This window comes from Microcebus murinus, chromosome 2 (assembly GCF_040939455.1).
Source record: "Microcebus murinus isolate Inina chromosome 2, M.murinus_Inina_mat1.0, whole genome shotgun sequence".
In the NCBI taxonomy this organism is placed as follows: Eukaryota; Metazoa; Chordata; class Mammalia; order Primates; family Cheirogaleidae; genus Microcebus; species Microcebus murinus.
The window spans coordinates 99,151,717-99,177,615 of NC_134105.1; the positions used below are offsets into that span (position 1 = coordinate 99,151,717).

The 25,899-nt window shown below is 39.0% G+C and overlaps 1 protein-coding gene across 3 annotated transcripts in view; it reads right to left on the reverse strand.

The window, feature by feature from the left end:
• Window positions 1-25,899, reverse strand: part of OTUD7B (OTU deubiquitinase 7B) — a 60,992-nt gene that overhangs the window by 16,863 nt on the left and 18,230 nt on the right. For 2 of the 3 annotated variants that reach the window (XM_012754095.2, XM_012754094.2), the window contains 3 exons: window positions 9,468-9,618; window positions 2,896-3,084; window positions 904-1,131 (listed from right to left, as the gene is read on the reverse strand). In XM_012754095.2, coding sequence (XP_012609549.1) covers window positions 904-1,131; window positions 2,896-3,084; window positions 9,468-9,552 — 502 coding nt within the window. In that variant the 5' untranslated portion in view covers window positions 9,553-9,618. The remainder of the gene's footprint in view (window positions 1-903; window positions 1,132-2,895; window positions 3,085-9,467; window positions 9,619-25,899) is intronic. The other variant, XM_076000075.1, reaches the window with a different exon arrangement.

The window sequence follows — 25,899 nt, forward strand, 5'->3', positions numbered from 1 at the left end:
CTCCTCACCTCCCGAGTAGCTGAGACTACAAGCACACGCCACCACACCCAGCTAATTTTTCTAGAGATGGGGTCTAGCTCTTGCTCAGACTTGTCTCAAACTCCTGACCTCAAACAATCCTCCTGCCTTGTCCTCCCAGAATGCTAGGATTATAGGTGTGAGTTACTGCATTCAGCCAGGTTCATATAAATAAACGTGACTTTCAGATTAATCAATACTGTGCATCATCTACAGCACTGGTCCTTTCTGTTCACAGAGGTATTCCAGAGCCAATTATATTTGTTGTATTTTTTTTTTTTTTTTGAGACAGCGTCTCGCTTTGTTGTCCAGGCTAGAGTGAGTGCCGTGGCGTCAGCCTAGCTCACAGCAACCTCAAACTCCTGGGCTCGAGCGATCCTTCTGCCTCAGCCTCCCGAGTAGCTGGGGCTACAGGCATGCGCCAGCATGCCCGGCTAATTTTTTATATATATATATCAGTTGGCCAATTAATTTCTTTCTATTTATAGTAGAGACGGGGTCTTGCTCTTGCTCAGGCTGGTTTTGAACTCCTGACCTTGAGCAATCCGCCCGCCTCGGCCTCCCAAGAGCTAGGATTGCAGGCGTGAGCCACCGCGCCCGGCCTGTTGTATTTTTTTCCATGTATTTTTAGGTATTGATTCCTATGCCTTTCACATGTTTTCCCTTCCATCAAACAGGAAATTTCCAGAGTAAATTGTCTAATATGTATCCTTTCTCTAAATTCAAAAAGCACCTAGCTTGGTACATGTTTATCTGACTCCCGACTTTGATGGTAATCAGATCACACACTTAGCCTGAAAGCTACTGATCAGGCCCAGCCCTGCCATATGGCAGCCTATAGGTGTAGCATAGAGGGAAGAGCACAAAGAGGAAAAACTCACTGACCTGCCTGTTCCAAGGCAACCAGCATGGACTGCTCAATGAGGTCTCTCTCTATGAAGCTGCGGAAGTCTTCATTGTACACAGTGAGATCTGGAAGCTGGAAGGCACAGATGGGCATTTCCAGGGGGTGCTCACTGCTCCCCCCACCCCCACCATTGGAGGAGACATGGGACCGGGCCAGGGAAACAATGCTGGAGCTGGCGTGGGAGATGCCCCTAGACAGGCGTTTTTCTGCAATGAGAAATGGAGTCACCTTAGAACATACACAGCCCACTCAAGAGAACTCTCCACTGATGGGGTGATGGTTACCTCTCGACAGAGTTTACAGTCAGGGAAAAACAGAGTCTAATTGGCTACTGAATTTCACAACCCTTTTTCTCAAGCCAAATACAATCAGAGAAAACACAGAAAGTGGAGTTTTGGGCAGGCACTCACATTATCACAAAATACATATTCCTCTTTCTACCCCTGTTTGGAATTTGCCTGACTTCCTCTTCCTCTGTCTTCTTCCACTTCCATTTCCCAACATGATAGGGACCTATTCATTTAGCAACTTGGTCATTGTTTGGTGGGAAGAAGAAGGAGTAAGAGAAATGAGGTTTCACTAGGCTAGATTTAGTTAAATCGTTTCTCTGGTAATTCTCAGGATCTTGGAGAATACAGAATGGATTTCCATTACAGAAAAGAATATTAATGACAAAATCTTACACATATTTGGGAACTTTCTTCCTATATCAATAACATTTAAATTATTTACTACAACTTTTCTTAATACCCATATTTATCAGAAATTTATACAGACAGTCAATTCTTAACATGCTACAGAGGAAAACAGTAAGGTAGATTATGCCCCAAATCATTTCATTTGTTTTGAATACATGGCACTTGTAATTCCCCAGCAGATACTCCATTATGATAATTTGCTCAGTGTAGTATTTTTTTTTCCCCCATGGCACTATTGACAGCTGAAGTGCTCAGTGTAGTATTATAATTCATTTGCATGGCCTGAGTCATATAATGATTTAATGATTATCAGAAGGGAATAAGAGTTCAAAAGCATGTTGGGTAGCCATTCTTAGTCCAATATTTGCCAGAGATGATGCATAAAACATATCAAGAATTATCTAAAGTTATTTTATATTAAAATATTTTTTAGATATTTAAAAAATACCACATACCCATGGTAAAAAATCAAAATATTATCAAAAGGTAAAATGAATTTACAAAGAAGTCTTCCTCTCATTCAAAATTCCTGATCCCTTTCCCAGAGGCAACCTTTTGTATGTTTCTAAAATTTTTATGCACATAAAAGCACATGAAGCTTCTAAAATCATTTCTTAAAACACAAACAAGAGCATACTACATATATTGTACTAATTCTTACTAATGACTACAGAGTATTCCATAATATGGATGATCACAATTTGTTTAAGCATTCTTTTACTAATGGACATTAAAAGTTTTCAAGCTTTAATTACTATAAAATAATGCTGCAGTGAATATCCTTGTATATTGCATATATGTGTTTATATATGTATATATTTATTTAAAAGACATATATATGTATACACACATATATGATAAATTCCTAGATATGAAATTGCTGAGTCAAAGAGCATATATGCATTTTAATTTTGATAGATACTGGCAAATATTAACAAATTACCGTCCAAACAGGTAGATGGTAGTGATCCTTTTAATTCTACATGTATGTGTACCTTATCTCAACAAATAGATTGTTATCCTCCTTTTTCTATTTCTTTCACAGTATCTGAAGAAGGTTTTTACACAGGATAACACTCAAGATGCAGAGAGACACTTAGGGCCTCCAGCACCTGGACAGATTGAGGCTGCCTCAATCTGGGTTTGGCTTGGGGATAAGGGGAAGGAATGGAATCATCTCCAAAGGATCACTAGGACTTTCTGGCTCCATTTAGCAGTCCCCTCCCTTCCTACTCCTCCATATACAGAAACATGCCCCAGTTACTCCAGTACCTTGAATGATGTCATCCTGCCGCTGTAGGATGGGTCGGGGAGGGCGAGTAGACTCTCTATCAGAAAATCCTTTTTCAGGGGTTCTGGAGCCACCACTCCCTTCACTAAAGGATGGTGGTAGGTTCCCAGCATGGACTTGACGCAGCTGTTCAAAATCACTGAGGGCGGCACTCACATCCCAATTCTTTCCTGTCAGGAGACAAAGCAAAAAAGTGAATTGTGCACTCAGAGTATAGGAAAATTGGGGAAAGACATGGAAAGATCACACTAACCATCCTATCAAAACTAGCAAACATATATTCATGCACATTCAATCATTCTTCTTTTCCTTACCATGCTTTAATTTTCTTCAAAACACTTCAATCTAAAATATCAAATTTCTTTACTTACTTATTTATTGCCTATTTTCTAATAAGTTCCACTAGTAAATGAGTTTAGCTCTCTCTGATCTAAAAGAACTCTCAGAGATCTAGTAACCTAAAACTAAAACTTCCTTTTACAGACAAAGGAAACAAAGCCTAAAGAAGTAAAATAACTTGCCCAAAGGCACAGCTAGTTTGTGCCAGGGCCCAGCAGGACTCAGCCCAGGTCTCCTAATTCTGAGATCCAAAGAGGTTCTTAGCCTAGATGTGCTCTAGGGCAGAGGTCCCCAACCTTTTTGGCACCAGATACTGGTTTCATGGAAGATAACTATCCTGTAGATGGTGGGGCGAGGAGAGGATGATTTGGGGACGATCAAGCACATTACATTTATTGTGTACTTTATTTCTATTATTATTACATTATAATATATAATGAAATAATTGTACAACTCACCATAATGCAGAATCTAATATTGCCACTGATCTGACAGGAGGCGGAGCTCAGGCAGTGATGTGAGCCATGGGGAGCCACTGTAAATACAGATGAAGCTTCGCTCCCTCACCAGGCTCCCTTACCTGATGCCACTTACCTCCTGCTGTGCAGCCCAGTTCCTAACAGGCCACAGACCAGTACTGGTCTGCAGCCTGGTGGTCAGGGACCACAGCGCTAGGGTATCCTAAACCACTGAACTTATATACAAAGTTATGGTTTTGTGCATTTCTCTAGTAAAAGAGTTTACTAGAAAAATTCTAGTAAACTGTCATCAGCTTATCAAAGGGAACTATTTAATATATTCCTCCCCCCTGACGCCCCGCCAATTTAAGAATCACTACTCTACTGAAGAAATAACTCTAAATAATGGATTTGTCACAATGGATTTTTCTGTTGCTTTCTCCAGTTAAATTATTCAATAAATATGTATTGCATAGTTTTCCACACTTTCTTTTCTATACCATATACCATTACCTTAATTCAATTCCTATCACCTACTGTCCCACCTCCAATTCACTCTAAAGAATCCTACAAGATTAATCTTTCTAAAGTACAGTTGTAATCATTTCAGTTCCATAATCAAAATCTTTTTTTTTTTTTGATAGGGTCTTGCTCTGTCACCTGGGCTAAAATGCAGTGGCGTCATCATAGATCACTGCAACCTCAAACTCCTGAGCTCAAGCAATCCTCCTGCCTCAACCTTCCAAGTAGCTAGGACTACAGGCACATGCTACCACACCCAGCTAATTTTTTTACTTTTTGTAGAGACAGGATCTCACTCCTTTTTTTTTTTTTTTTTTTGAGACAGAGTCTCACTTTGTTACCCAGGCTAGAGTGAGTGCCATGGCGTCAGCCTAGCTCACAGCAACCTCAAAGTCCTGGGCTCAAGCGATCCTCCTGCCTCAGCCTGCCGAGTAGCTGGGACTACAGGCATGTGCCACCATGCCCGGGTAATTTTTTCTATATATATTAGTTGGCCAATTAATTTCTTTCTATTTTATAGTAGAGACGGGGTCTCGCTCTTGCTCAAGCTGCTTTTGAACTCCTGACCTCCAGCAATCCATCTGCCTCAGCATCCCAGTGTGCTAGGATTACAGGCGTGAGCCACTGTGCCCGGCCAGGATCTCACACTCTTGCTCAAGCTAGTCTCGAACTCCTGGCCTCAAGCAATCCTCCTGCCTCAGCCTCCCAAAGTGCTAGGATTACAGGTGTGAGCCACTTCATCTGGCCCATAATCAAAATATTTAATGGCTTTTCACTGCCTATGGAATACAACTTAGGCTCCTTTGCTTGATATTCGAGGCTTTCTATGACCTGGCCTACTTTTCTGGCCTTTTCTCCACCTGAGCTCTGCCTGCTGTCAGATCTGTAGCGACATTAAATTCTGCGTTATGGTGAGTGGTATAATTATTTCATTATATATTATAATGTAATAATAATAGAAATAAAGTACACAATAAATGTTTTAATTTCCTAATCTGTGAAAATGTAAGGGATAATAATAGTGCCTACCTCATAGGGTTGTAATGAAGATAAAAGGAGTTAAAACACTTAGAATAATGCTTGGTTTTATTTATGATTTTATTTCTTTCTAAACCATTACATTCACCATTTGTTATGACTCCTTTTGCTCATTCTGCTCCGGTCACACTGGCCTTGCTGTTCCTAGAACATGCTAAGTCTGCTCCTACTCTAGGGCCTTTCCATTAACAATCCCCACTGCCTAGAAGAGTCTTTCCTCAATATATCTACACAGACAATTCCTCATCAGCTTTAGGTATTTGCTCAAATGTCACATTCTTAATAAGGTCTACCCTGATGACCTAATTAAAAGTCACAACCCGCTTCATCATTCCCCTAACCATTTTCCATAGCACTTAACACCTTATAATATACTTTATAATTTACTTGTTTATTGCTTATTGACTATCTCTCCTGCTAGAACATGAGAGCAGGGATTTTTGTTTGTATTGTTTTGCTCAAGCATCTAGAATAGTACCTGGCACATAGTAGGCACTCAATAAATATCTATTGAATGAATGAAGGACTTTTGTCCTGAATCAATCAATGAACGAATGACATCTGCCTTCAGCACTTGCTATACAAATCTGCAAATCTCCTTAAAGTCAGGTCTTCCTAACAATCAATATGTCCCAAACTGAATGTCCATCATCCTCATTCCCAAAACTTGCTCCTTCTCTTCCTCTGCTGTTCCCTAAATCAGTAATGGCATCACAATCCCCTCAGGCTCAGAAACTTCAGTCATTTTCAGCTCCTCACCATTCCTCAGATCCCACTCTTTCTCTTCTCTCACCACCCAGTCGATCCTCAGGGCTGTTTGTACTCGGAAATATCTCTCAAATCCATTCCTTTTTGTCCATTTTTAGTATCACAGTCCCAATTCAGGTCCTCATAACCTTCACCTAGTCTTTGGTCTCTCAGGAAGCAGCTAACTGGTTTCCCTGCTCCTAATCTCTCCCCTTTCACGTTTGTTCTTCACACTACAACCAGAGTTAACTTTTATTCTTTTTAATTTATTTATTCTTTTTTTTATTTTTTTGAGACAGAGTCTCACTGTGTTGCCTGGGCTAGAGTGCCGTGGTGTCAGCCTAGCTCACAGCAACCTCAAACTCCTGGGCTCAAGCAATCCTTCTGCCTCAGCCTCCCGAGTAGCTGGGACTAAAGGCGTGCGCCACCATGCCCAGCTAATTTTTCTATGTATTTTTAGTTGCCCAGTTAATTTCTTTCTATTTTTAGTAGCGACAGGGTCTCATTCTTGCTCAGACTGGTCTCGAACTCCTGACCTCAAGCGATCCTCCGGCCTGGGCCTCCCAGAGTGCTAGGATTACAGACGTGAGCCACCGTGCCAGGCCCAGAGTTAACTTTTAAAGGAAAAAGGCAAGGAACAGAGAGAAAATGAGGATCACGTCCTTTGAGTCTCCTTCTAAATTATACCTTAAATCTATCTACTTCTCTCTATTGCTACCACAGTAGTCCAAGTCACCATTATCTCTCACCTAAACTATAGCAACATTCTTTTTTTTTTTTTTTTTTGAGACAGAGTCTCGCTTTGTTGCCCAGGCTAGAGTGAGTGCCGTGGCGTCAGCCTAGCTCACAGCAAACTCAAACTCCTGGGCTCAAGCAATCCTCCTGCTTCAGCCTCCCAAGTACCTGGGACTACAGGCATGCGCCACCATGCCCAGCTAATTTTTTCTATATATATTAGTTGGCCAATTAATTTCTTTCTATTTATAGTAGAGACAGGGTCTCACTCTTGCTCAGGCTGGTTTTGAACTCCTGACCTCAAGCAATCCCCCGGCTTTGGCCTCCCAGAGTGCTAGGATTACAGGCATGAGCCACCGCGCCCAGCCTATAGCAACATTCTTAACTGGTTTTATACACTTTTTCTCTGGCCACCTTCCATCCATTCCATACCCTACAACCAGTACACTGTTAAAAATTCAAATCCAATCATGTAAGTCCCCTGATTAAAATCCTTCACCAGCCTCCCAGAATAAAATGTAAACTCCTTACTAAGGCCCAGAAAGGCCCCCTATATTCTGCTTCTTCCTATCTAACCAGCTTCCTATCACTCTTGCACTATTCTTATTACCTTGCTCATTATTAGTTTCTCCAATGTGCCATGCTCTCACTCACCTTACAGCCCCTTCCCAAGCTATTTCTTCTGTATAAACACTGTCTTTTACGTTCCTTTGTCTTGCTACTCCTACTCACCCTTCAGGGTTCAGTTCAAACACCACTTCCTTGGAAAGGCCTTTCTTTCTAGATCTAAATCAGGTTTCTCTCTTCCCTCTCATAGCACTCTCAACTTTTCTTTCATAGCATGAATGCATGCACATTCCCATGTGTGAACACACAAGCAATAGTTTATAACATAATTGTTAAGAGCCACCACTCTGAAACCAAATTGCCTAGATTCAAATCCTACTTCTTTTTTTTTTTTGAGACAGAGTCTCACTTTGTTGCCCGGGCTAGAGTGAGTGCCATGGCGTCAGCCTAGCTCACAGCAACCTCAAACTCCTGGGCTCAAGCGATCCTCCTGCTTCAGCCTCCCAAGTAGCTGGGACTACAGGCATGCACCACCATGCCCGGCTAATTTTTTGTATATATATTATTAGTTGGTCAATTAATTTCTATTTTTAGTAGAGACGGGGGTCTCGCTCAGGCTGGTTTTGAACTCCCAACCTCGAGCAATCCGCCCGCCTTGGCCTCCCAGAGTGCTAGGATTACAGGCGTGAGCCACCGCCCGGCTCCAAATCCTACTTCTTAACTTCACTAAGCCTCAGTTTTTAAAAGTATAACACTGGGATAATAAAACCTATATTGCAGAGTAGTTGTGAAAATAAAATATCTCAAGCACCTTGCACATATTGAACACTTACAGATTACAAGAGGAATGGGGAAAGGTTAAGGATTATTTTATAAAAGACGCATTTGAACTGAATCTTGAAGGATGAAGACAATAATGGAGGAAAGAATGCTGTAGACTTAGAAAACCTAGCATGATCAAGGAGAAGTGATAAGTCAGACCTGGCTGAAGCACAACAAGTGCTGGGAAAAGTAGTAAGAGATGAAACTAAGCAAGTTAAGGGCAAAGTTGTACTGAATTAGTAAACTGGAATTTAAACCCTGATCTTCTGTTTCCAAACTCATGCTCTTCTCACAAGTAGCTAAGCAAATGTCAAATTGTCACACTTTGCTAAGGGCTGACAATCTAAAAAATTGCCTATGTATGCTAAGAACTTGCCCCTTCCCCATAGGCCCACCTGTGTCATCGTATATTTTCATATCTTCATCTGTTATGACTCTAAACAAAGAATTCTATGGAAATGATTCTAACCCTTCAAGATCTTAAAATATAGAACATTCAAACTTATGTGTACATACAGATATAAGTAAACAAAAGCAGCAAAATGAAAAAAATGAAAGCAGCAAAATGAAATTAATTCACTCAACATAGAATTAATTACTCATATAAGTCAGGGAAGGAAGAAACAAAAACCATGGATGATCCCAAATATGAAAATCCAAAAGTCATTTATATATAAAGAGGAAGTTGTACAGATCTAGAATTATGCTTTTAGTAGACTAATACAACTTTTCATTTGCATTACCTGAGCACACACTGATAGTGGAAAAAGCTACCCCAGGAAGTTCAAGATGAAAAAAGGATTTTTTTTTTTTTTTGAGACAGAGTCTCACTTTTTTACCCAGGCTAGAGTGAGTGCCCTGGCGTCAGCCTAGTTCACAGCAACCTCAAACTCCTGGGCTCAAGCTCAAGCAATCCTGTTGCCTCAGCCTCCCAAGTAGCTGGGACTACAGGCATGCGCCACCATGCCCGGCTAATTTTTTCTATATATATTAGCTGGCCAATTAATTTCTTTCTATTTTATAGTAGAGACGGGGTCTTGCTCTTGCTCAGGCTGCTTTTGAACTCCTGACCTCCAGCAATCCGCCCGCCTTGGCCTCCCAGAGAGCTAGGATTACAGGCTTGAGCCACCCTGCCCAGCCTGAAAAAAGGATTTTGAATTTTAAAATTATGGTGGGTCATACACAAAGCAGATCATTAGAAGTAACTTAAATGTGGGGTCTACCATATATAATCTTCCTGATAACCTTAAATGTTTCAAATCATCTTGACAATAAAAATCACATTTTACTTTCTCTTTTCTCATTCTTCACCATGACTCCTTTACCTTCCAAGAGATCTCGTGCCAGTCCTGGCTCTGCTCCTGTGGAACGGACAAAATCCGACAGGACAGCATCCATGTCCAGGGTCATGTGATCATCAAGTACTTTCAGGCAGCTGGATGCAGGTAGGACACAGATCAAAATTCAGGCCTCCACCTGAAGAAATAAACACATAACACTTAAATTACACTGGAACAGGATGATCATAGCCCAATTTCAGCAGCTTCCTAACCAACTGGGGAAACTATCCTAGCTCACTTATTCCAGGTTTTAAAATACAGCAGTTTAAAATTTATTATAGAGAGTAACATTTAATTCCCTAGTTCCTTATTAACATTAATGTCTTAACTCCCACATTAACCATAAACCTGTAATACCACTGTGAATACTGCTTTTCCTCTACTTTTCTAGAATATTACATCTTGAATTTGTTTACCTAAACTGAAAGAAGGAAGCAGCAGACTACCACCCTAAAAACTCCCCACCTGCAATATTCTCTAACATGGTACCTTGTTTCTTTCTTTCAGGGCACTTGAATACTCTGAAAATTATTTTAATTAGTTGCTATTTAGTCATCTCCTCTAAAATGTAAGTTTCTTGAAAGCAGGGAACTTATGTGTTTCCCTCACTAATGTATCCCCTGGATACATTATCATCTGTATCTACCACAATGCATCTATCACTTGGCACAGTGCTTGGCACTGTGGTCCTTGGTAAATATTTGTTTAGCGAATGAATACTATGCACTGGATAATCTTAGGGTTAACTAGCGTTTTGACGCCAGTAGAGGAAATGGAAGGAGTAAACTGATAGCTACAACTGTTCAAAATAAGCTATTCTGCAAAGCAGAGTAGGGACTCCAAAGGTTCATAACAGATACCAACTTCTGTCCACTAACTTCATGAACCCAGGAAACATGCCTATCTTAAACATGTCTTTTTCCACCAAGGACAAATGGCTGCCAAAAAAGTTCACCTGGATCTCTACTTTCACATTTGATTTGGCAGAAACCATGTCCCTGACCTGACAGCCTGGCACCAATCCAATATTCCTCTGAGGTTAACAGTCCCAACTGAGGAAGAAATTGAACAGCGTGAAGAACAATCTCTGACCAAATTCTGCTAGGTTCACAGTGCTTGCCAGATACACACCTGCCTTACCTTTTGAGGAAGGCTAAAAGTATAATTCTTGAAGGCAACAGGTGACTCAGGTGACTATTTGGGAATGTCTACTCCTAATCAGCCTGAAGTCTAAGGGTGACTCCCAGATACTTTTTTCTTCACGCCTCCCCTTATCCCAGCACACAGCTTGTATAGTGGTATGATCAGATCCTGATTTTCTGCATTCCTTGGAAATATGAAGGCAAATAAACAGCAAAGATTTATGGGTTATAAAACCAGTAAGACTAACTTGATACCTTAACATTGAATTTTTTTGGTTTTTTTTTTGAGAAAGACAACACAATAGAAAGTATTCTCTCTTGTCCTATTCAGGTAGTACAAGAGATCCATGAGTGCAAGGCCATGATTTCTTCATATTTGTACCTCTAATATCTAGCAAAGCATCTGTAATATAGTAGTCAATAAATGCCTGATGAATAAATGATTAAATGACTAAGTGAACCTCCGCATCATCTACCACCAAACCAACCAATCTGAAGCTTAGCAGATTAGAAATTCTACCGTACTTATTATCACTCCTCTATTTCTAAGGGTCTGTCCTGGTCCTAATCCATCACACAAAGTTTTAAAAACTAAAACTCTCCTTTCTAAAGAGATATTAACCATACTGTCACTACTCCCTCTGCCCTCATATTATATGATTTTTACCTACCCCTATATGTATTAACTGGGTGACTTTGGTCAAATTAGTTACAGGGTTTCAGTTGCCTTTTCTATAATCTAGACTTGGATTAGATGACTCCTAAGATCCTTTCCAGGTTTTAAAAATGAACTTCTTCAGTTTACTACAGCCTTCTAAGCTAAGATCTTTGCATTCACTTTCAGTCTAGGTATTATCAATGTCTAATTTACTTCCATTTCAATACCATAATTATTAGAGAGAGCTACTAATACATAAAGAACTTTTGGTCTAAGATACCCCAAATTCAAAATGTCAAGTTATAAAGTAAATTAGTTCCTTACATTCAATACTTAAGAATTAAATTCCTTCAGAATTCATAGAAAGGCTTTTCCCTCCCTAAAATAGGGAAGAATTTCTTTTCCAAGCCCATTTTAGTCATGGTCTTAGGTTACAGGTGATTGTAGCAGCTCAAATAATTTATACACATGAACAATCCAAAACCAAGTACAGAGCTGCAAAATAAATTTCAATCCATTTTCAAAAAAAAAAAGTTGAAGTAACGGTAAAGCCACTTTTATAACTTTCGGAAAGAAAGTTAGAAATATACAATAAGTACAGAAAATAACAATCAGCAAAAAGATGCTCAGCAGTAAGGAGAAGAGTTGATTAAACCATAGGCATGTTCAATTTCCCAGCCAGACAGGCTTTTCTGAGTGAGAAAAGTGAATGAAAACCATCAGTGATATGGCATCATGGATCTCACATGTCAACATAGTAGACAAGATAGGTCATTCTTTTCAAAAAACATTTCTAAAAGATAATTTTGGCCAAGCACAGTGGCTCATGCTTGTAATCCCAGCATTTTGGGAGACCAAGATGGGAGGATTAATTGAGGCCAGGAGTTCAAGACGAGCCTGGGCAACATAATGAGACCCCCATTTCTATAAAAAAATATTTTAAAATTAGCCGAGTATAGTGGCGTGTGCCTATAGTCCTAGCTATTTGGAAGCCGAGGCAGGAGGATCACTTGAGCCCAGTAGTTCGAGGTTACGGTAAGCAATGATCAGGCCATTGCACTCCACCCTGGGCACCAGAGTGAGACCCTGTCTCTAGTAATAATAATAATAACAACAACAACAACAAATCAGACGTCTGACATGATCTAAAACAATTTGCTCTTTAGCAAAAATTCAAACCACTAGACCAAACTTCTTGGCAGTATGTTCTTAAATTTGATGTCGCCGGGCCCATGTCATGGACTCCACACTAACCGCACCTAACAATGAGGACTGCAGTTTTTGTTATATTAACACAAACACCTGGCTTGAACTTCTCAAATTCCAAATGGGGATATCAAAGACAATTACTAAGACTAGTCTTTGGCTCTGACTCAGCACACAGAAAGGGGAAAAAAGGTGAAAAACAAAATGAAACACAACCCCACCACCAGCACACAATGGCTTTCAACCTTCAACCTTTCCAATAAAACAGAGGAGGTACTCAAATATTTGTTAATTTGAATGGTGTAAAGACAGATTTTAACTGGCATCAAAATTCTCCAGTCTTCCAACTGGAAGGACCTTTAGCAATTATTTAATTTATTGCCTACCTCCATGCAAGAATCTTTCTATTACATCTCTGACAGATAAACCATTTAGTCTCTACTTGAATACAATGTCTCATAGAGACCTCATTATTTTGTCATAATGACTATTTTATTGTTGGACAGCTCTAATTGTTAGAAAATGCTTTCCTAAACTAAAGCAAAAGCTATCACCAGACCCCTCTCCCTATAACTTTCATATAATGGTCCTTATTTTGTTTCCTAGAACAATAAAATCTACTCCCAAACATGATGAAGTTTTCATGGTAAATTATTAGGTAATACATTTCTTTACATAAACATTTGTTGTAGATGAATATCACAATGTTATCATAGCCAGCCAGTGGCCTTTATTTTATAAAATCCTTTCTTATTATCAGTACTTGCTTGTACCTGTATTCATCTGTAAATGTTTGTGCTGACCCTATAAATTCAACATGCTAAATAGATGATTATGTTATATATCTTGTGCAAAATTCACTTCCACTGCTATCTTTGCCTCTCATCCCTAATTCCACTTCCATACTCTTTTGAGGTGATGATAGCAAACAAGAATAAAAATTAACAAGTTAGTATTAGTTAAGCACATTCAAAAACACTATCTTATTTACTAATGACAAAACTCCTGCAAGTATGTCTCATTATTCCTAATTTATAGAGGAAGAAAAAAGGCTTGAAAGTAAGGTGGGTAGTCCAAAGTCTGAACCCAGATAGTCTGAACCTATGCTCTTTTTACTATATCTACTGCTTCCCAAGAGACTAGGGCAGGCATCCTCAAACTACGGCCCACAGGCCACATGCCCGTTTGTTTTTTTACTTCAAAATAAGATATGTGCGGTGTGCATAGGAATTTGTTCCTAGTTTTTTTAAAACTATAGTCCGGCCCTCCAACGGTCTGAGGGACGGTGAACTGAAGTTTGAGGACCCCTGGACTAGGGCATTAATGATTCCTGTAACTGTCCTGATTCTTACCCATTTAATTCTTTCACCATAAGAAACCACTGTGCCTATCTCTCATATTTATTAAGGACTTAAATAAACATCTGTTTTATATTTTCCTCCCTTCAAATCCTACCATCTTCTGAGCCATTTCAACATCCACCTGCACAATTCACCTAACATTTCTGCCTTAGAGTTTCATAATCTCTTCAAATACAAAGATCTCCAGCTCTACTACAACAACTCAGACCTGGACCATATCATTTCCTGAAACCATTCTATCTCTTAAACTTAAACTCCTAACCTCTTAAACTCCATCTTATTCTGAGCACAATCTCATCTCCTCTCTGCTTTTTCTCCCTACTTCTAAACCTGCTTTCTCACCTCACTAACATATCCAATCCCTTAACCACTTTATTCATTAACACAACAAAAATTCATAGAGTGCCTATATGTGTTAGGCATTATGCCCACGTTAAAACTACAACAGTGAAACTAGACGAAAACCCTATCTTCACAAAACTTCCAGTATGGAAGAAAAAGCCCACAAAATTTCACAAATAATTATAATAAAGAAATGCTGAGGAAAGGAGTGTTATCTCCTATAGAAAGCCAGGAAAAGCTTCCCCAAGGAAATGATGTTTCATATAAGAACTGAAGAATAAATAGCAATTGGAGAGACAAATTTGCAAAGGAAGAATGCTCCAAGCAAAGGAAACATATATCAAAGGTCTGTGGCAGGAAGTAACTTAGAGGTAAGAATGGTACAAAATGAGGATGAAGAAAGGGCCTAGTGGATCCTGTTAAAAGATTTGAGATTTTTATCCTAAAAGTAATGAGATGTCGCTGAAAGATTATAAGCATGGATAGGACATGATCAGATATGAATTGTTAAAAGATCACCCTGGTTACAATAAGAATAGCTTGAACACAAAAAGAATAGAAGAGAACAAAAAAAGTGGATTTAGGGAAAGAATTGGTTAGAAAATTATTGCAAAAGAGATGGTGGTGAGCTAGACTAGGATAATAGCAATGAAGACTGAGAAAAATGGATTACACTTTGTCCTTTTTTGCCTAACTGAAAGTGAAACCAATGATTGATCATTTAATTTACTTTCCTGTAAAAATCTAGTTATTTTATCCTTCTATTTCATCTGTCCATCTTGGACGGATCTCATATTCAACTTCTCTGCTACTAAATGGAGCTATTGAGCAAGATAAGATCACACAACCTTACAGAGAAATATGACTACTAATAATTGGTATTCAGCCTCCTTCCTTTCATTGAAACACTGCTGTCTTTTGCTTGACTTTGGTCTTGCATATTGAAGATTGACTTCAACCAATCTTCTCAGCTACTATTCCATACCTTTACCATTCTCCTTGAGCCTCCTGCTCAATCCATATCACCTCCCCTTACTCCTGGCAAATTACTCTGCCCTCCTACTTCACAGAAAAATATAAATAAATTACACAACAAAGAAAGAGAAATTCCTTTAGGTTTCTTCTGCTGCCTCTACTTACTGGTTGCTATTCTCCTCCTCCCTGCAAAATTCTGTGTCTTCAACCTACTAAAATGGGCTGCTACAGAAAGAGAATGACACTGACTTATATAAGAGATAAGATCATCACAATCATCCTTACTGCTGATCTCTTTGCAGCATTTGATACTTACCACTCTGCCTGTCTCTCTGGTCCTATGTCTTGGTCACCTTTGTGGACTCTTCTTCCTGTGCCTGCACCAAAAGCTAGTGCACCTTAATTCTAACCTTAGGCCTTCTATATTCTCATTTTACATCATCCCCATGAGAAACTTCGTTCATGGGCCTAAGGACCCAAATGCTCCTAACTCCAAATGTGTATGCAGCCCCAAATTCTTTCCATCTCACATGGGAATCCTACAGGCACTTTAAACTCAACACATAAAAACATGAGTTCGATGGGCACAGTGGCTTGCACCTGTAATCCTGGCACTTTGGGAGCCTGGGCGAGAGGATTGCTTGAGGCCAGCAATTAAAGACCAGCCAGGACAAGACACCCCCTCTCTACAAAAAATAATTTTAAAAATTAGCCATTAGGTGTGATGGCGCATACCTGTAGTCCCAGCTACTTAGGAGGCTGAGGAAGGAGGATTGCTTGAGCCCAGGCGTGAGAGGTTGCAGTGAGCTACGATGACATCACCGCACTCTAGCCCGGGCAACAAAGCGAGACTGTCTCAAAAAAAAAAAAAAAAAAGAAAGAAAGAAAACAAAACAAACAAAAGAAAACCCAAAACCATGAGCTCATTCTCTCATCTCTGTCCCCGATCCTTTTCAAACTATTCCTCTTCCAGTATTGCCTAGTCTAGCAAATAGTAGTATTATCACCCCAATCACCCAAGCCACCATCCTGAACTTTTCTCTAGCCTTATCCTCACAAATAATCTTTTATAAAGTTTTATTAATTTTACCTTAAAGATCTCTCAAATCCATACAACCCTTTCCACAGGCTACATCTCTTTTATTCTATCTCAGGTTTTCAGAGCCTGGACCCTAGGCATCCGGGAAATAGCATCTTAACTTTTCCCTCTACCTCTCTCCAGCCAATTGATCAGCCTCTACAAGCAACCATTGAACAATTTAAAATGCACATATGATAGTATTATATCTTACTGCTCTAAATTTTTCAATGGATCACCAATGACCAAAGCTTAAGATCCAAATTTCTATACATGACAAACAAGGCCTTCATGATCAGGCTCTACCTAACTCTCCAGCTTTATCTACTTCCCATTATTCCCCTCCTTGTACTCATAGTTCCCCAAGTATATTATGTGCTTCAAATTTCAGTTCCTTTGCACATATTTTTCCCTCTGCTTGGAATAACTCCTGGTCTAGCAGGTGAATTCTTCCTCTTCTTTAAGAGTAAATTAAGTACTACCTCATTTGCAAAACCTTCTCTAGCTTCCCAAGTTAAATTGCCCACTTCTACCTTGGTGCCTCCAATGCACCTTGTACTACTCCATTTCTATCATAATATTTATCATACTGTGTGGTATTTTTGTTCATTTACATGTTCGTCTCCCCACTAAACCAGGAACATTTTGAGGGCAGGAATCCTATTTTGTTCATCCTATAACCCTAGCAGGCACTCAATTTTTATCCAGATAAACTGAAGTATATTTTTACAGTACCTCTAACACACACACATACACATGAACACACGAGTACTGTTGACAGTCAATCCATGTTGTACACAGGCAAGTCTAAAACAGTGACTCATCTCAAAGATGTTTGTTTAAAGATTTTGATTGATTTTGATTTTATTTGCAACAGATTTCTCTTCCTAAACATTGCTTAGCTCAGACTAATAGCAAAATCAATTTGCACGCTCTGAGTGTCCAACATATTTAACAGCAGAGAAAATGACCTCAAATAAAATACTGACTGTAGATAATAGAGCTCCATTAAAATGCCCAAGAAACTACTAACTCTACATTCTCTCATTTGCAACATCCCCCAAAACTTCCACATTCTCACTCTGTACCCATTCCCCTGGTTCCGCTGGTGCATTGGAGCTGTGTTTGAGTCCTCTACAACTCCTCCTGAAACTTACTGGAAAACACAACATTCTAGACTGTCAAGTATTCTCAAAGGTCAAAGGCTCCTCCATGTTTATGATGTTTCAGTCCCAAGGAATCCAGACAAGAAGAGGAGGAACAGAGGCACTTAGAAATTTCACACAATTCTTGATTAAGTGGGAGGGAGAGATGAATGATTTTCTTGGCAGAATTGGTTTTAATCAATATGGGTCCCTCTAAGTCAAACAAATGTAACCTTCTTAAAGAATTTGACCAATTCCACTCTAAAGGGACCTATATAGCACTAAATCTTACAATCCAGAGGTAATAAGATGGGTCTGAAAGGAAGGAAAGTAAAAGAAAGTAGTATGTTAAAACTTTAGACATTATTTCATTTAAACTTCCAAACAACTCTTAGAGGTTTGTATCATTAACCCCATGTTACCGATGAAGATGCTAAAGCTCACAGAGGTTAGGTAATATGCTCAAGGTTACACAGGTAAAAGTGGTAAAAACAGGATTTTTATTAACCCAGTCCACCTGACTCCAGAGACCATACACTTACACTATACCACACTTAGTCCATCCAGGGCGGAAGACTGAGAAAACATGGGCAGTCCACCCATGTGGAAGTCCACCCTCACTGCAACTCCTCTCAACTCCATCAAGAGAAAGAATTGGCTCTGGATTCAGACAGATCTAGATTTAAATCCCAGATCTACTACTTAAGGGCTGTGTTATCTTGGGTAAAAAATATAACCATTTGTGACTCCATTTCTTAATGCATAAAATGGAGCAATATCTGCATTTCAGCCCTCTTGTTAGGATTAAATAATGTAAGATGCGTAAAGCCTTTAAAGCATCAGTGCCTGGCACACAGTAAGGCCTCAAAAATTGTCAGAGTGCCTTTTTTCTGCCTAATTCCCCCTCATACACTCTGCCTCACTATACTGGTACACAGTACAGCCCACATCCCTGTAGCTTTCCCTCAAAAGCTTCCTCTACTCCTCCCAAACAAGCCTTCCAGTCCCACAACCATTTCCAAAGCACAGTCTTAATATACACACACAGGGCCCACCCTATCATTCCCATTCCAGTGTCTTTGAAATCAAGCCTTCAAGAATATGTCCTAAAAGGGCTCCCTTAGTTGTACCTTCCATCAGATGGTCTCTCAAAAATAACAGCAAAAGGGTCCGTCCTTTCCCATATGTACAAGCACAGTTAAATGGCTCATTCATTCCCAAATCTCCAGGAACAGCAATTTCATACATAGTTACTGAAATTCTAATCTCTTGATCTACCAGTCCTACCTCCCTGCTATACCCCTTACTACTACTCTACTCATTCCATGTTCAAAGATTTTATAATATTCTCTTAATCTCACATATGTTGTCTATTTTTGGATTATTGGAAGAAAATGTTTACATATCCTTCTACTCACCCTGCACACTTCTGGGTTGTTTTTTTTACCTCCAATGTAGTGTATTCAGGGAATTTCTATTTTCTCCCCCTAAGTCAAACTTGGAGGGAAAAAACTTCAACCCAATCATATAATTAACCACTTCCAAAACACTTTATCATATGTTGTAGATATACACTATTAAGGTCTCAAGAACTGGTCCCATAGCTTTATCACTACCACTGGCATATGTGTATGTAAGAACAAAATTTAACTGTTTTTCAAGAGTTCCTAGTTTTATATCAAGTATACAAATAACAAAATTAATCTCTTAAGAGACAAATCCCATTAACAGCCAGATGCTAACATAAAGATCAGGGAGTAGGGCACAGAGAACTTGTGAACTGATATTTGTTTCTTCAGTGCTACTGATAAAGGCTTCTTGGATTACAGCTATTTGGGAAATTTAATTATTTGGAAGACTTGCACAATAGAAGTGATCATTGGAAAAATAGGGGCAGAGTCATAGAGAAAGTCTATTATGATAATAATATTGGCATACCAATAGTAGTACCTTGACTAGAAACAGAAATCATTTGAATGTTTATTTTTCAGATCCAGACCAGCATGTCTATTTGCCACACACAATGAATTTTTTCTTTTCCCTTTCAGCTAAGGGCCATGGATAGTCCATAGTTTGGGTTCTCAACGAATTCAACTTTTAAAAGAAAAGTGTGCAAAAACAAAAGTTCTACTTGAGCCCTTAAATTACTGAATTTTTGACACAAGAGGGGGAAAAACCCTATAAATCAACAGAGGCTAGACAAATAGCAAAACACATTACTTCTCTCAAATCAATCCTCAAACATTCCATAGCTAACAACCATCTCTCCTCTTCTTGATTCCTATTAGTTATTTTACTGTCAAATATAGAATTTCCATTTAAAGGGAGAAATAGCAGAAGGAAAAACATTCAAATTACTATACTATGTGCTCTTAGTTATCCACAGGAAATTAATCCACTTCATAAATTTCTTCTGGTAAATTAATTTCCCTCAGCATACAACTACTGACTAGTTTTTCAAAAAGAAAAGAAATTTGCCTTTTATGAAATTATACAATTCATGTTCAAAGAAAGATACTTTTTATTACCATATTTCTTTAAATTCTCTAAGTTTCATAGATCCAGCTTTCTTAGTCATACCTAAATCTTGTTTGAACTTCTATAGGCCCAGTATTCAAAACATGCACCCAGCACTTGCTGTTATCATATATTGCCTTATAATATTAATTGGCCTTCCCAATACTCATATATTAACTCTCCGATGTGATTATCAGTCATTCATTTAAAATTAACCAAGTTAGTCCAACATTTACCATCCACTTCCCTGGGGTCTGAGGATACAAATAAAGAAGAGAAGCCACAGACCTACTTTCAAGTCTGGTGGCAGAAATGTAAACATGTTATTAGTGCCCACTGGGGTAGGAAGAGATCTAAGGAGCAATCAGTTTACCCAGATGGGTTAGGGAAGCTTCTCAGACTTTTAGCTGAGTCTTTAAGGATGTGTAAAAGCTCACCAGGCTGGAGGACAAGAGTACGTTCAAGATAGATTTAAGATCCTTGAGGTCTGCACTTTTCTTTTACATTTTGAAAAATTGTAAAGAGGCCTAACACATTGCTTAGCACATAGTAAATGCCTAGAAAATATTTGTGGTTCTAAACTATTCATGCTAGTCCATGTGTGTTGATAAAATGGGTTTGTGATTTACTGGTTTCAAATTTGTCCCATCAATATGTATAATCAAAGTTGATATGAATAAATATAAGTTATATTTATACAGTGGTCTGTTTACTAATAGCTTCTTTTAATTTTTATTTTTAAAGCACTTTCACAAATATAGCCTCATAATAAAAATTTTTTAAATTAAATGCCTTTTGAGGCTTTTAATCCCATCTTTTCTGATGGGATTAACACACACACACACACACACACACACACAAAGCTTAAATGATATCCAGATAGCAAGGAGGCTGGATCTATGTATTCTGACTCTAAATGCAGGGTTCATATCCGTTTTCCAGGGATTTATAGCAAAATGAGATCAATCTAGCCACGCAAACTCCACAAGCTAAAGAACTCCTAATACTTTGCTTTTTAAAATATTACCCATGTTCACCACACTGTTTCCGAGCCACTACTATCCTCCCTAAACCCTCACCAAACCCACACTTCCCAGTTGGAGTTAATAAACAGAAATTTCATCCCATGGTAACAGGAGCACTATTTGGGTCTCTTATGCCTTTTTTTCTTTTTATTTTTTTTTTCTTTTTTTTTTTTTTTACCTCCAAGGTTCTGCTTGATCTTATGCCTTTTGTAATAATAATTTTTCTTTTAGAAACAACTAAGCCTCTTATATTTAGGCACATAAAATCAGTTATGAGCATATAATACAATCTGGTCTAGTCTACTTGGGAATACAGCCTATACACTTCTATTATTTATATAATCAACACTTTTGTTCTTATGTGAAACAAACTGATAGTTGAGGTACAGAAAGTCAGACTATTTTTCCTGTTTGGCACTTTAGAATTACAGACTTTTAGAACTAGGCCATCACAGATCATTTCATTTCACACCTTCAAGTTACAGATGACAACACAGAGAACAAGGTAAGTGGGAGTAAGTGACTTGTCCTTGTCCAAAGTCACTGAACTAACTAGTAATAAAACTGGGTATAGACCATAAATCTGTTGACTCCCATTCCAGCAATCTTTACTTGATTTCACATATATCAACAGCTCTCAATTCTCTAGGTAATCCACTTTGTGGACTTATCAAAACTGCCTGAAATCAAATCATCATTTTGTTTTGCTCATTACCACTACAGACATAAACTCAATTTAGAAGTATCCTTTTTTGTTTGTTTGTTTGTTTTTTGAAATAGAGTCTCGCTTTGTTGCCCAGGCTAGAGTGAGTGCCCTGGCATCAGCCTAGCTCACAGCAACCTCAAACTCCTGGGCTCAAGCAATCCTGCTGCCTCAGCCTCCCAAGTAGCTGGGACAACAGGCATGCGCCACCATGCCCGGATAATTTTTTCTATATATATTAGTTGGCCAATTAATTTCTTTCTATTTATAGTAGAGACAAGGTCTCACTCTTGCTCAGGCTGGTTTCGAACTCCTGACCTTAAGCAATCCGCCCACCTCAGCCTCCCAGAGTGCTAGGATTACAGGCGTAAGCCACCACGCCCGGCCGAAAGTATCCTTCTAATGTTATAGCCCTAAGGTCTGAAGTTTTACAGCAAAAGGGTAAGGCAAAATTATATGTAACATAGGGATAATATTTCTTCTTTTCTACTGATAGTTTGAAGCTATAATATACTTCTCAAACACTATTCAGAAATCACCGCTATAGCTAAATTCTGAACAGGATAAAACATAAAATAAAACCAAGAGAGAAATAAAGCATCAACTTTTTTTTTTTTGGAAACAGAGTCTCACTCTTGTTGCCCAGGCTAGAGTGCCATGGCGTCAGCCTAGCTCATAGCAACCTCACACTCCTGGGCTCAAGCAATCCTTCTGCCTCAGTCTCCCGAGTAGCTGGGACTATAGGTATGCACCAGTATGCCCAACTAACTTTTTCTATATATTTTTAGTTGTCCAATTAATTTCTTTCTATTTTTAGTAGAGATGGGGTCTCGCTCTTGCTCAGGCTGATTTCAAACTCCTGACCTTGAGTGATCTTCCCACCTCAGCCTCCCGGAGTGCTAGGATTACAGGTGTGAGCCACCGCACCGGGCCAAGCATCAACTTTAACATACTATATTACTTCTCCTTTTCCAAAAGTGTAAAGCCAGAAAGCATCAAGCAATAACTTTCCCCACGTTCATGTTTATTCAAGTTTATTTTTCAGAATAAAATAAATAAATAATATTTCTTCTTCCCCTTAGTAAGGGCCACTATCAGTACAGTAATACTCGAATTACCACAATTCTCTTTGATGAAAACCTTAACCTCTTGACTCAATCATTCAATAAACACCTACTAAGGACCTTGCTTAATACAGACTACTAAGGGAAGAGGATGCATCAGCCAGTAAGTCAACATCCCTGCTTTCTAGAATTTCATCTAATGGGCTGGTTACAGAGAAAACTCCAAGATAGGTATCAGCTAACCTCCTTTATTCAACAAAGATTTACTGAATACCAGAGCAGAGATAGAAAAAGATGAAGAGGAAATTTTAAAAGGTGAGAAGTCTTCTACTTTGCTAAACAAATTTACTAAACAACTTGTTTTGGATTATTAAAATTATGTGTTCCTCTCCAAGAATGCCAGTCATCATAAGTTGACTGTAAAGGCTTTTTAATTTTTTTTGAGACAGAGTCTGGCTTTGTTGCCTGGGTTAGTGTGAGTGCCATGGTGTCAGCCTAGCTCACAGCAACTTCAAACTCCTGGACTCAAGTGATCCCCCTGCCTCAGCCTCCGGAGTAGCTGGGACTACAGGCGCGAGCCACCACGCCCGGCTAATGTTTTGTTTCTGTATTTAGTTGACTGGCTAATTTTGTCTATTTTTAGTAGAGATGGGGTCTCATTCTTGCTCAGGCTGGTCTTGAACTCCTGATCTCAAGAGATCCTCCCGCCTCAGCCTCCCAGAGTGCTAGGACTACAGATGTGAGCCACTGTGCCAGGCCTATAAGGGATTTTGATGATATTACCTAACTAAGTATTTTGGTCAAAGGCAGTTTCCTTACTCTTACTAATTTGAGAAGCCAAGCAGAAACTGATCTGGATTGATACATTTTTTTTAACAACTATTGTATAAGATCCATATTATAAGGATATGATTGATCTTACTGGAAACCTGGGATAAGATGTTTTTTATGTAGATAGATGCTTCCAGTAGAATGTACTTTATAAGCTTCTAAGGTCAAACATATTATAATCCTGATAAGCTTTCTTTCTTTCTTTTTTTTTGAGTCAGAGTCTCACTCTGTTGCCTGCGCTAGAGTGCAGTGGGATCAGCCTAGCTCACAGCAACCTCAAACTCCTGGGCTCAAGTGATCCTCCTGCTTCAGCCTCCTGAGTAGCTGGGACTACAGGCAATTAGCCACCATGCCCGGCTAATTTTTTCTATGTATTTTTAGTTGTCCAACTAATTTATTTCTATTTTTAGTAGAGATGGGGTCTTGCTCTTGCTCAGGCTGGTCTAAACAATCCACCCGCCTTGGCCTCCCAGAGTGCTAGGATTACAGTGTGAGCCACCGTGCCAGCCTTTGTTAAGCTTTCTTGTCCCATACAGAGTGGGTCAAAGTAAGCAACCCTTCACAATGGCATAGCACCAGGCCAAGCTTTCAGAGTGACACGTCTCTGCTTTTCCTTCCCCCTTCCACAAAAAATACAAAAGGCATAAATTAGGCCAGGCGCGGTGGCTCACGCCTGTAATCCTAGCACTCTGGGAGGCCGAGGCGGGCAGATTGCTCGAGGTCCGGAGTTCGAAACCAGCCTGAGCGAGACCCCATCTCTACTAAAAATAGAAAGAAATTAATTGACCAATTAAAAATATATACACACACAAAAAAAATTAGCCGGGCATGGTGGTGCATGCCTGTAGTCCCAGCTACTTGGGAGGCTGAAGCAGGAGGATCACTTGAGCCCAGGAGGAGTTTGAGGTTGCTGTGAGCTAGGCTGACGCCACGGCACTCACTCTAGCCAGGGCAACAAAAGTGAGACTCTGTCTCAAAAAAAAAAAACAAGGCATAAATTAGTACATAAGTCATCTGGCAAATATCATATTGCTCTCTGAGTCTTTCTTTCTCCTTGAAATTAATTCAACAAACCAACCCTTCTAAGAGTGAGTCCTATCCCATTATTATTTTTAATATTATTGGTAGTGGTGATAGCAATAACTGCTAGTTTTACACTTCATGAAATTCTTTCAAATATATTATCTCATTCACTGAAAATAAAATGGAGAGATGATGAAAGGAAATATCACAGGCAACTACCTCAAACATCAAAAATCAAGCCAAATTTAACTGGAATTGAAAAGAAAGCATTTTGATTCTACCAAAGGATCAAGAAGTTACTTCTACTGAAAAAGCATAGGACTGACTCTAGCAAAGCAAAATCACAAATTCCCCATTGAACTATGCCCTTAAATCCTAGGCCTAATTGATTCGATTTGTAAATGTTAAAATCCTAGTCTCAGCAAGAATCTGATACTATAAATTTTTGTTACTCCAATCACTTTTCTAAATGCTTTACCCACAGTAGAATGCTTAATAAATATTATTCTAAAGAAGGAATACTTAACAATGAAGAAGCTGCCCTAAGAAGACAAACTGACAACTTCAGCAAATCAAGTACCTTTTCAAGATTCAACTAACATTTACTGTGAACCTATCAAGTATCACATATTACTTATGGGTTAGACACATTCACATAAATCATCTCATTAACCTTATGAGCCATATCCAGATACTCCTGGATCTCCAATTCCAAATAGCTATAATATTTGCAACCTTGATCCCACCTAATTAATCCTTAGAACTCAACTACAACTCAATTCCTATTGAACCCAGCTCCTCTCCTTCACAGTCTTAAGCATTTTTTAATGATTTCTATTAGGTAATGCACAAAAGAAATCCTTGTGCTTAGTTTTAAACTGTTAACCCCAGAATAAATACCACTCATCCCAGGTATGGCACATGGTAATAATACTCATAATCTAAAACAAGTACTTGTCTTGGATAGCACAAGCTAATGAGTAAACCTAGAATGCTAACAAAACTGAATTTCAATGGGGCTAAAGACACTGAATTTTTATATTCTTCCCAATCTCAAAACTCCTTTCTATTCCTCTGAATACAGAAACCTTTTTCTGTCAGAAGGAACTGCAGAAGGCAAGTTTGACCCAAGAGTCTCTACTCACATAATCATCAGAAAAAAATAGGGGGAAAAGATAAAATATTCCAACTGGCATAACCACATTACAATGTTAACAACACATTACTGACCACTGTGCTACAAAAAAGAACTCGCAAGGGTGACAACGAACTTTCAAGAAGCCAAGGACACAAACAAAACTCTCCTAATCCTCAAAGCACAAACACATCCAAATACCAAAGCAGGTC